This window comes from Mauremys mutica, chromosome 12 (assembly GCF_020497125.1).
Source record: "Mauremys mutica isolate MM-2020 ecotype Southern chromosome 12, ASM2049712v1, whole genome shotgun sequence".
NCBI lineage: Eukaryota > Metazoa > Chordata > Testudines > Geoemydidae > Mauremys > Mauremys mutica.
The window spans coordinates 77,160,992-77,173,405 of NC_059083.1; the positions used below are offsets into that span (position 1 = coordinate 77,160,992).

General features: G+C 46.6%; 1 protein-coding gene across 1 annotated transcript in view; it reads right to left on the reverse strand.

The window, feature by feature from the left end:
* Positions 1-11,689, reverse strand: part of LOC123346333 (WD repeat-containing protein on Y chromosome-like) — a 51,630-nt gene extending 39,941 nt beyond the window's left edge. The window contains exons 1-8 of the mRNA XM_044983666.1: positions 11,119-11,689; positions 8,540-8,807; positions 7,816-7,962; positions 7,120-7,242; positions 5,792-5,963; positions 4,315-4,361; positions 3,049-3,186; positions 1,209-1,397 (exon numbers count right to left, since the gene is read on the reverse strand). Of these exons, the coding sequence (XP_044839601.1) occupies positions 1,209-1,397; positions 3,049-3,186; positions 4,315-4,361; positions 5,792-5,963; positions 7,120-7,242; positions 7,816-7,962; positions 8,540-8,807; positions 11,119-11,240 (1,206 nt within the window). The 5' untranslated portion in view covers positions 11,241-11,689. The remainder of the gene's footprint in view (positions 1-1,208; positions 1,398-3,048; positions 3,187-4,314; positions 4,362-5,791; positions 5,964-7,119; positions 7,243-7,815; positions 7,963-8,539; positions 8,808-11,118) is intronic.
* Positions 11,690-12,414: the final 725 nt, after the last annotated feature.

A 12,414-nucleotide genomic window follows, 5' to 3' on the forward strand; every position in this document is an offset into this window, starting at 1 on the left:
AATTGGCACCTACATAAGACAAAGCCCCAAATATCGGGACTGTCCCTATAAAATTGGGACCTCTGGTCACCCTATTCCCCTCTGGGAGTAAACGCGGAGAGAATACATGTCTTCTGCCTAGTGAAAAAGGACTGGAAAAGACTGACAAATTTGCAACCCTGTAGAAAGGAAGGAGGATCCTGTGGTGAGGATACTAGCCAGGGGCTGGAGAGACCCAGATTCAATCCCCGGTTCTGTCATAGACTTCCTGTGTGGCCTTGGGTGGGATCCACAAAGGTGCCTGGCTCCAGTGTGATCCACACAACTCCTGCTGACCCCTGCAGGTGTCTAAAGTCACTTGGCACCTACATTTTTTGGGTAAAGGTTTCCTTGGCTCCTGTGTTTCTGCCTCAGAGCATGCACGCTGCTGCCCCACTCTAGGCATATAAACGCTGATCTCCTGCCTAAATCCCGGAGTGATCCACGAACCAGGGCATTTGCTCACCGATTTCATGGGGCCCAAGCCGGTAGGTCACCTCTGAGCATGCTATTGGATTGGGTCCCATTCAAACTCTGGTGGTGGCATTGGTGTCCCTCTTCTAACTTTTATCCCAGTGGTTAAAGCACTCACCTAGGATGCGGGAGACCCAGGTTCAATTCACCCCTGAGGGGGAGAAAGGAATTGAACCAGGATTGCCCACCTCTCTCAGAAACATGCTCCAGCCACTGAGCTACGGGCTATTTTGACACGTGTCTCCTTCAGACTCTCCCGTTGAAGCTGTTCCACTGGGGACAAATAATTAAAGTGAGTGGGCCAGAAAGAGATAGTGGAAATGACTCTGTAGCCTGGTGGGTCAGGCACCAACATGGGCAGTGGGAGACACAGGGTCCAGCCCCTCTGCTCCAATCCTGCTTTCCTTGCAATTCCATGTTCCTTTGTGGATCTAGGCTTTAGACTCTCTGTACCTCAGTTCCCCATCTGTACATTGGAGTTAATAGCCCTGACCTACCTCACAGGGGTGCTGTGAGGATAAATACATTAAAGATTGTGAGGTGCTCAGATACTAGGATAAAGGGGAGGCAGATAAGTACCTGAAAGAGATAAGAAGATTGATAAACTCTGGTGAGTGTAAAAACAGGAATAGAATATTATGAAGTATACATGACTGTGTTCCCTTTGCCTGACGCTGGAGTAAAACCATTGGCCAGAGGGCGGGGAGTGGGGCTACCTTCTTGATTTTCCAGGTGTAAACTTTTCTCTTTCTGAGAACATCCATGATCACCACAGAGGTCTGGGGACTGCCTGAGGATGTGATGATGAGTTCTCCCTCTGCTACATACTGGATTTGGGAAACAGCTTCCTCATGCACCTCTGGGATGGTTTGATACTGCAGGAGCTTACTGTGCTCTTTAATTTCCTGGGGGAAAACAAGGGACAGAAATGTCACAAGGCTGGTTCACCTGCCAATCACCCATCGTCATACGAATGGAGGTGGCATGCACACAGAGAGGGAGAAGCCTAGAGGGGCTGGAATACCAAGAGATGTGGGTTTTAGCAGTGAAGTTTGGTGAACCCTGGGCGTAATGCAATGATGTTTATGATGCCATGCCAACCCAGCAGACTATTTTGTCCCCCGGCAGTGTGACTAATGACTTGATGATGGGATTAAAACTGAGCCTGAGATGCACAGTTCAGATGCAGAACCAAATATCCCCCGGCTTAGGGCATTAAGGGGTTGGTTTGGGACAATTCTGAATGGCAACGCACAGCTGTTACATTCTTGTCCCCCCGTGATGTTTGCCTCAACTTGAAAACAGTTTCTTTGGAAGGATTTCTCTAGTTCCCTCCATCCCCACTCACCAAGCTCTAAAAATAACCCGCTGTGTTTCTATTTATAACCGAGAACAGCAGCAAGAAACGCTGCTCACATGCTTGGGAAGCTACTACAGCCTCAAACTCTTTGATATGAACCTAGGGCGGCGAAGGCGTTTTACAGTCTGAATGCTGCTACTTTGTGGCCTCTCGCAGCCTTGACCTTTTATCTCAGCCCAGAGCAGCATCCAAGGCTATTTCCTTTGACTCTATGTGAATTTACTCTCTCATTTCGAAGGGAAACATTTTCTTTTTTCTTTTTTAAAAAGAGCTTTTTTATAGCAACTCCTGCCCACCTCTGTAGAAATGAATATTTCACAAGCACTGAATTCCCCCACCCTTCCATTATTTGTAGAAGTTGATATCTGAGATTAATGTTGAGCGTTCAGTGGGGCCCGGGGATTTAGAGGGCCCTTGGGAATGCCTGCTTAACTGAGAAGATTCCCTGTTTATCCTCCTCATCCTGCCCACAAACATCCTGCTACAGGATGACTTCTCTGTCTGGCTGAGGACAGCTGGCCTTGGCTTCTGGCTCAGTTGGGACTTAAGGTTTGTCTTGACCTTAAGTGGTGAAGTTTCTATAGGGTTTGGCTTAGTCACCATCTGAGAGCTGAGCCAATCTGAGCGTGTGTGGGAAGGTCTTTAGTAGAGGAGCTAAAAACAACCTGGTAGACTTGAGGGCTGATCGAGGCAGTACCCAGAATTGTGTCGGCTGTGCAGGTTGCGTCCCAATCCCTGTATCACCTGGGATACGGGTCAGTGCTATTCCAGCTTTATCAACTAGTGAAGCCCTGCATTAGGATAATGCTTGGTCCACTCCTTTATGGACCTAGAGGGAGAGCCTGGGGAGGAGGGGAAGCATTTGGTACCCGATAGCGCCTATAAAGCCTGTGCTCCTTACATGTCACTCTCAGCTAACTGCTCTAAACTGGGATTCTCCCAGATAAAGAGAGTGGGGTAGCACGAGGTGAAAGTTTGTGACTTCTTGCCTGACGTAGCTGGGCTGATGGGGAGAAGACAGTGGCATCTACTGGGCTGTGGTAGCTAAACCTGACCTAAACTGGACCATCTTTCCTAGCCTAGGTTCTGTTTTCTAGGGCCTCCGAAAGGAGGTCAGGAAGGGCAGTGACAAAGGAGGGATGCTTAGCACCATTAGAAGGTTAGCAGCGTTCTGGAAGACGCCTTTCTGCCCCCACCTGCAGCAAGATCCTTTGCGGCCCCGACTGATCCATGAAGGGCTTTTCAAAGACGCCCAAATGAGGACACAGCAGCCAGAGCAGGTGAACCCCACCATGGTCATCTCCCCAGAGCAGCAAGGAGCGACTCCCTAAGGACTGGAAGGGAAACAAAAACACAGAGGAGGGAGGGAGGAGCTGGGATGTGCCGCGGGCGGGGGGGGGGAGCTGATTATGTTCCCTTTATGCTCTATCTTCGCATGGTTAACAGCTGATTAAACATACAATGAATGTAATTGCGCTTGAGTCACTGCTGAAAACCCCGCTACAGTCCGTTGGCCCAAAGCCAGGGAATCAGCCCATGGCTCGAGTAGGGTGCTGTGCGTGCCTTGGGGAGCTCTGATACAGCATCCACCCCCTGGATCCATCCCAAACACACCCGGGCCATGCCCCAAACTCACCACATGTGGCCACACAGTGTGCCCCTTCCCCCCAAGAGCTGGGCTCTGTGCAGTATAGCAGGTTCATACCTGAGCCCTCTCCCCAAAGCCTGACCCTGGACTAGGGTAGCGACACAGCTTTGGGTCACTGTGTCAAGGTCCGGACCTCACATGCTGCAGAGAAGCAAGATTTGCCCCATCCAGCACAGACAGCTGATAACAATCAAACCTCCTGACACAGGGTGTGAATTGGAACCATCTCTGTCTCCTGTACAGGCAGTATTGGTTCTGTTCCCTTTATAGACACATTGATTCTGCTACCCTTATATACAACATTGTACGTCTCCCTACAGACCCCACTGCACAACTGGCAAAGTACATAACTGGTGGAGTGGGGCAGGTTTGCCTTTCCCTGAAACATCAGGTGCCCACCTCTGCTACAAGCAGGAGATTGAATTTGATGGGGAAGGCTCTGATCTGCTCTGCAAATCCTCCGTTCCCAAGTAGATTAGCGCTAGAAAATCTTCCTAAATAAATCCCAGTTTCCAATCTGAGAGCACCCTTGTTATTCCTTTAAGTAATAATTAACTTTTCCTTCTCAGCCATGAATCTTGACTGGCTTCTTAGTCACTCACAAGAGAATGGTAGCAAACAATCTTTGTGACCTACGTCAGGATGGGTTCTTGTGTCTGAAATATAAGACAATCCTAAATTGTGACCTTACCTCAAAGAGTTATAGCTTGGCACAAATGGGCATAAACACTTTTACTTGTTGGGGATAAACAATAAAGGTTACAGGTAACTTTATGAGCACATATTGGGAACACGAAGTGCTGTGCCACTGTACCTTTGTATTATACCAGTAGTACAATGATGTTGGAACATTTTTCAGAGCTGGAGGGATAGAAAGAGAAATGGAATATTAGAATTATTCATAATTTTTTTTCTATTCCACTTCGTCAATATCCATTTTCCATGTGATACATAGAAAGGGATCCTATTCTCTCAAAGCAGTGGGAGGGGATGGAGATGCATAGAACTCATTACTGTTAATGGCAGGGAACAGTGTAAATTCCTTGGGTATGCATGAAAATATTGAGGCCAGAATGATGATTAGTTTCCACTACCTATAACTTATAACCATCAACATAATCATCACTAGAGACAGACATGAACCAAAACTCTGGGCCCAAATACTCATTGAAGTTCTGTGAAATTCAGAAATGGATCTGAATTTAGTAGCTCGGCCTGTCTCTAATCACTTCTTGCATTCACCCACCTCCAGCAGTTGCTGTACTGTCATTTATTTAAATAAAAAGCAACAGAGTCCTGTGGCACCTTATAGACTAACAGACGTATTGGAGCATAAGCTTTCATGGGTGAATACCCACTTTGTGGGTATTTACATGCGTCTGACGAAGTGGGTATTCACCCATGAAAGCTTATGCTCCAATACGTCTGTCAGTCTATAAGGTGCCACAGGACTCTTTGTTGTTTTCACAGACCCAGACTAACACGGCTACCCCTCTGATTTATTTAAATAAGGTTCATTGGGCCTGTTTCTCCATTGTAGGAGGTAATTGCTACCAGATGAGAATGGGAGCACATCACTTCCACTAGCCGCACAAGCTGCAAGACAACGCAGAGTCAGATCCACGCTACATAAAGGGCCCGCTCCTCACATGATGTCAAATTGGAATAGCTCTGTTGATCTCCAGTGGAGCTATGCTAACTAATGCCAGGTGAGGATCTGACCAAAACCACGTTCTGCCCGATTTATATCTCAGGTAATCCCATGGGCCACAAGCTGCTTTCACCAGTGTAAATTCAGCTTGACCTCCCTGCACCCAATGGAGCCAATCTGGATTTATGCCAGTGCCAGTGTGAACAGAATTTAGTCCACTGACTTCAGTAAGGGTGATACTTCCAGCCTTTAATTTAAGCCGTGATACCTATACATCTATAGGAATCCATCCCCTCCACACCTGACCTACTAGTGAGTGTTGGGATCTGGTTCTGAAGCTCCAACTCCCCATCTGCTGCACCATTCCCAAACCGCAAGGCGTTAGCTACCTGCCTTTGGCCAAGTTTGGCTAACTCCATTAAGCAGTAGGAGAGAACAAGAACAGGGAGCTCAGAGACTGTACTTTTATTTGGTTTGTTGCTCTCCAAAATACCCAGGTTTCTGTGTGAACAGCCTGGTGTTTTTCCCTAGGAATCAATGCTGGAAATCAGAAGCCTGATTTAGACTGTACCCAAACCTCAGAATAGAATCTGGGAACATGAACAGAGGCCCCTCCTATTAGTAAAAGCCTAACTTGTACCAAATAAATGAAACTCTTCAAAAAGGTTTGCCGTGGACATGTCAAAAAAGTGAATATCCCTGCAGGTGGTGGCTACAGCGATTTTGTGGACATTTGCCATGTACGCAGCATCTGTGGTCCAGGATTTCAATCTTCTTTTTTCTGCTTGAGAGCCTTTGGAATCTGTTGCAATCTGTTAGAAAACAAGCAGCAAAGGAGAACTCAAACGACTGGAAGCTCTCTCAGAAGAAATGCACTGGTGCCACCTTCAGCATGAAACAGCCATTCCCAGATGAAGTTAATATGCCTGGATTCTGCAAGGAGCTGCATATTTTTCATCTCCCACTGAAGGCACTCAGCACTTGGCAGGAATTTCTCAGCAGCACCTAGCAGTGCCAGGACCATACTGCTTGGAAAATGAAGGTACCTTGCTAATCCTAGCATCCTAAACATCCACATTATTATCAATCTGTACTGCAGTAGCATTAAGAGTCATGGACCTGGGCCCCATTGTGCTAGGTGCTGTATATATTCCCAAAGAGCTTACAATCTAAGTAGTCACCAACAGACGACAGGAAGAGATGAACAGACTGGTACTCTGACCCCATATAATGCTAGTTGATGCAATGCATTTAATGATACACAACAAGGCAACCCCCTTATTTTCCCCAGGGCAGGTGGCAGGAGTACTAGGAGCCACAAGAAATGGTTTATGAAGGTAGGTACTGGAATCTCATTAGGGAGGATTTAAACTCAAAATTTCCCGCAAAAGGGAAATTCTGACACTTTGGACACATTGCTTCAGATTCAGAATGAAATGCAGGAATTTCGGAATTTCCCATTATGGGAAAAAACAAAGTGTTTCATTTCAAAAAGGCTTCCAGGCTCTCTGGCTCCTCAGCAGGGCCCACGGACTTCCAGGACCCCTCGATCCCAGGGCAGCTGACTGGGCTGCCTGACTCTCCGGTTGGCTATCTCGGGGAGTCAGGGAGCTGGCTGCCCAGGGAGTCATGCAGCCAGGTACCCTGGAACCTAGAAGCCCCAGATCTGCAGCATCCCTCCAGGTGGGCAGCCAAGGAGCTAAAGCTTTTATTTCCATTTTCCCTATAGAAAATCAAAATTTGGGGGCAACACTGAAATTTTCTTGCAGAAAATTTGACTCTTGCAGAAACTGCATTTTCCATTGGAAAACATTCCTCTGTAAAATTCCAACCAGCACCAATCCTCATTGCAAAGAAGCTAAACTCTCCTAGAGACGGCAATTTATGGAGTGAAATCTGGATGCTAAATTACTCCCAAGTGTTCAGCTGTCACTGCATTAACCCCCATGCTATTACCAATCACTTTACCTCATACGTTTTCTGAATATGCAGAGCGCTGTCCCAGGTAGTAAGAACTCCTCCTTTGCTGACACTTACAAACCAGAGTGGCGGTGGAGAAGAGATGGCCAATATCCTGGTAGTTGGCGCCAGCTGAAAAACCAAGACCAAGATTGCTCCAGTGGTCAGATCTCACTCTCTTCTCCGTTTCACATTATGTTCAATGGTGGCTATAAACAAGGCTAGAATCTGACCGTACACCTTCAAAGTGAAAGGGAAATGCTCAGCCCAACTGATTCTGAAATAGGCAAATTACGACCCTGCCCCTTTCATTGATAAAGTGACCTCTCGCTAGATTTAAGTGCCTGGCCAAAATTGTTTTACTGTTATGTCAGTGGAACAAATCTGGAATTCTTTATTTGATTTTTACTAGAAATTCAATAAGAAAAGCTGCTCTGAAGACAATTCCAGCTAGACAGAAAACTCTGCCAACCGCTGTCTGCCTGTGTCCTCAAGAAAACTGCAATAAAGCTGGGGAAAAAAAAGAGTAAAGCTCAAGTTTTTAATTCCTTTTATGTTTTGTTTGTGAAGGAAAAATGCGGCTGAAGAAGAGAGGAATATTGGCGAACTACGTGCAGCACCAGAGAACAGTTACGCCACCAGCCTGTCCAGTTACAGTTCAGCTCCTCCACCCCCTTCGCCCAATGCCCCTCCCTCTCCGCTCACCTTGTTCTGCACACAGTGTCGGAGGAGGGGCTCCCTGCCAAGAAAGATCTCCTTCTTGGCTTTCATGGGGTCCCTTTCTTTATAATAGAGCAGCAGGTATGCGCAGAACTTGTTCCAGTCAATAAGGCCATCGCAGCTGGTGTCAACCTCAAAAACCATGAGAACAAACAAGGAGGGGGAAAAGCCGACGTGACGTCACAGGTAGCGTGACCAGGTTCCACAGTTCTTGTGAGCAAATTCCACTTTGATGATGAAAATTACTCATCGCTTGTATTACAGTAGCACCCAGAGACTCCACCGGGGAACCCATAGTGCTTGGCACTGTACATACATATGATGAGACGGTCCCTGAACGTGATGAGCTCACAGTCTAAGTGGATAAGACATAGGGTGTGACTCTCCAGGTCTCTGCATGTATACACCCCTGCAAAGTGACTGTAAAATGCTATGAAATCAGGGTACTTCACTCAGTCTGGTGGTAGCGTTTTACCTCCACAAGATGCAAGGCCGTGGAGAAGCAGTTAATGCTGAAGTCCCAGGTAGCCAGTGACTAGACTAGTTGCCATAAGGCAAGAGTCCTAATGGGAAGGGGAGTAGTGGAGTGACATGCAAGGAAAAGTAAGAGTGTTTCAAAATGTTGTGGAGCCTGCATGCTAGAAATGCTAACGGGCTGGGATGGGAATTATTTGCACTCATAACCCATCTAACCCCAAATCCTCGTTACCTTGTTGAAAAGCAGCTCTGATTGGTTGTTCCAGATCTCGGAGCCAGTCAGCTCTGACAGGGCTCTGTGAAACTCTTGTCGAGTCAGACTTCCTGGTGGCTGCACTTTCTGCTTTCTGGAGGGTCTCACCCACTGGTCTTTATTCTCTGCTTCCCTGCCTTGGTCTTTCCCTTCGGGAGAGCTGTGATTAGCGAACAAGGCTTGCAGGAGCTGCAAGTGACTCAGCTCCAGCTCTTCTTCCAGACGGGGGCTTTTACTCTGATCAAAGCTGGTGGAAAAGGAAAGCAAAGCAAAGCAAAGGCTCATCGGGGACAGGATAGGCACTGATTGTTGCGGGGGTATATGCCGGCCGCTCAGGTCCAGGGGTGTTAATTTGCTGTATGTTCTCTTTCAGGGAGTAGTAAGAACAAGCGGACGGCAGAGGGGTCAGCACTTCTGAAAATCAGGCTCAACGAGCCTCGTGAGGGATGCCCAGCATTAGTGGGCCCTTGAAAACGTAGACGCTAACCTCTCTGGGGTTACCCTGCACTTAAAAACCCGCGGCTGGCCTGTGACAGCTGATGCAGGGCTTGGGCTAAGGGGCTGTTTAATTGTGGTGTCGCTATTCGGGCTCGAGCTGGAGCCCAGCATCTAGAACCCTGAGAGGGGGGAGAGTCCCAGAGCCCGAGCCCGAATGTCTATATTGCAGTTAAACAGCCCCTTAGCCCCATGAACCCGAATCAGCTGGTCTGGGCCAGCCGCGGGTGTCCAATGGCAGGGTAGACAGAGCCGCTGTGGCTCGGTTTCAGCCATCTGTCAAGAATTACAGTGTTCTGCATCACGGTGTTTTTGGGAGGCTTCGAGATCCTTGACTGAAAGGCACCATTGCTTATTAATTATTATTATTACTATTAGCAGCAATAAATGCAAGAGTGGCACCAGGGAAAGCAGGACGTGAAGATGAAGCGAGTGCACCAGGCTGCTTTCCCCGCCCTCACAGGCGATAGTATTTCACCAGGAGATCCCTTGTGGCTTCTGCAACACATTCGCTTTCCCTTCGTGTTTCTCAAAGTCCCAAAGAGACATTTCCCCACCCCCTTCTCCCGCCACATGCCCATTTCCAAGGCCCTGAGTCTTCATGACTTTCCTCCTAGCTGAGGAGGAATGGAGGTGACTCTTTGCACTGCTCCTGAACCAGCAAGGGGGCTAGCACAGAGCTACGCGGGGCACTCTCTTCCCAGCCCTGGGGGCTGGATATCGGTCTTAAACTCAGAACCAGATCATCAGCTGGCACAAATCACTGCAGCTCCACTGACTTCCCCTAGCTGAGGATTTGGCCTTCTGAGCCTCTAGCTAGTCAGAGGCTGTTCCACTCTTTCACTTTTTTCTAAGGTATTTAATTCCCAAACCAAGTGCACGCAGATCTCAATAGCACATGATGCCATGACAACATTTTCTCTATGGCAAGCATGTGATCAGATGAAAATATCCAATGTGGGTAGCTGCATAGCTTGAAGGAAATAATAATGACTAACACATGTTAATTCCATGATTACAGGTGGGAATTCACTGTCAACTAATAAGCCACCATTTTTTTTCTATTCGAGGTGTTGCTATATTGAGGTACAACCTGAATTCTTATTTTATATAGAAAAGATTTAAATAAGTACACAACCATATAACTTTATATTTGATTATATTCAGTTTCTTTTTGTACTGGCTTTTCAGAGGAAAAGTTACAAAATGTTCAATAGCTGCTGTAATTGAGTAATATGAACAGCAGCAGCAACACCTGTGGAGCACAAGAGCATTGTTGATGGTGGGGGTGTGACACATCTATGACATTATTTCCTTCTCACCAGGTACTGGATAAGCTTTCAGCGTGGCATATGTAGATGTAGCCCATGAGCTATGTTAGTGCAGCTGACAGCCAACGGACTTGCATGGCTAAAACACAGGTTGAAAAACGTGTAACATCACATCGTGGCTTAGGGCTTGTTGCCACTGGGAAATTTGTGCAGTGCATGCCAAAGTGTGAATTTACAGCACTAACTGCTCTGCACTAACTCCCTGTGTGGACACTGAGGGTATGTCTAGACTACCGGCCGGATCGGCGGGTAGTGATCGATTTATCGGGGATCGATATATCGGATCTCATCTAGACGTGATATATCGATCCCCGAACACACTCTCGTCGACTCCGGAACTCCACCAGGGCGAGCGGCGGTAGCAGAGTCGACGGGGGAGCCGCGGCCGTCGTTCCTGCGCCGTGAGGACGGGAGGTAAGTTGAAATAAGATACGTCGACTTCAGCTATGCTATTCCTGTAGCTGAAGTTGCGTATCTTACATCGACCCCCCCATGACCCCCCCCAGTGTAGACCAGGCCTAAAAATGCCTTTGTGAACTTTAGCTTCATACACTTTAAAGCGTACTACACTAACCAGCCTGAGGGCACTTTTAGTGCTCAGTAAAAGTGTCCACCCAGAAAGTTAGTGCAGAGCAGCTAGTGTGCGGTAAATTCACACCCTAGCTTACTGCACACTAACTTTCCATTTAGACAAGCCCTTAACAAATGTACCATTGTCAGAATGGAACTTACCATGTTATACTTGCTGGTACTTCTTGCTTGTACGCACGCCAGGAAGAATTCTGCTTTTGCTTTTTCATCACTGACATTTCAACTTTTTCTTCCTCTTTCCTGAAACGGTGATGGTTTTTCATGGCCTTTTCCCAGTATGCCAAGCCTAATTAACTTGCAACACTGGCAGAACCAGAGTCAATTCAATATCTTCTTCTTACCAAAAAAATAATAATAATAAAAAAAAATCAAGATCTGAATGATCTTCAACTGGAGCAAGGTGAAAGTTCTTCTCTGAGTTCTCCTAAGGCCCTTGTTGTCCAATAATCCTTGAGAAGTTGCTTGGCACCAAAAAATAAATGTTTTCAAGAAGCCACGCTGACAATTTTGGTGGTAACTGCAATACGCTATGGCTGAATCAAATACTGCTCTTCAGATGCAAGCTAAACCAATGTTTCAAGTTTTCCCAAGCCAGGATATGCCATACCATGCAAGCAGACTAGCTAGTGCATTCTCAGACAGCTGCACTGCTTAGAGGTCCCCAAATCCATGAGCAGTGAATACATTACACAGACAGAAAACTAGAGGCTTCATTTTGAAAGGCCAATACTAGGTACATTGGGAAGAGTATTCAGCATAGTTACCAGCCTGGACTTGCGTAACATGATCCATCCTGCTTATAATTATTTATCAACGGTGCCCAAGAAATGTTTCGACGCAAAGGAATTTCACTTGGGGGGTGGGTCCATGCAAAGAAAAGAAAAGCATTTGGTCAATTTATGATTAACCTGATAATTAGCAGTTGATACCTACAGAGAGAAGAGACAATCAGAGATTTCTTCCCTGTGCTCTGTTGGACATTAAGGTTTTGTACCAGGAGCTCAATGTGTGACTATACATATCAGGTGAACCTCTAGAAGGGGATTAATTTAGGGAATTGCAAGTAGCCTGTTGTGCAACTCTAAGACCATTATCAGCTGTGGTTGGTTGGTAACATACACTGCACAGAAACAGAAGTGAATAGCTAAAGAGACTCCTTCACCCTTGATCTCACAAGCGGAATGCCCTTCCTCTTTCATAAATGCAGACTGGTTATTTAATAGTGAAGCAGGATGAATTTTTGCCTTGCTATTTTCATTAATACGTAATTTATTGTGCTGTCAATATTTTCTTGTCACCATAACTACAGATGGTGCCGATGTTCCCTTCCCTATTCCATTCGGTAGTTAAACTGTAACAATTCCATGAAGCCTCAAATCACGTGCAAAGCAAGAATTCTATAGAGTAAATGGCCCGTTCTTTCAGAGAGTTTGAGAG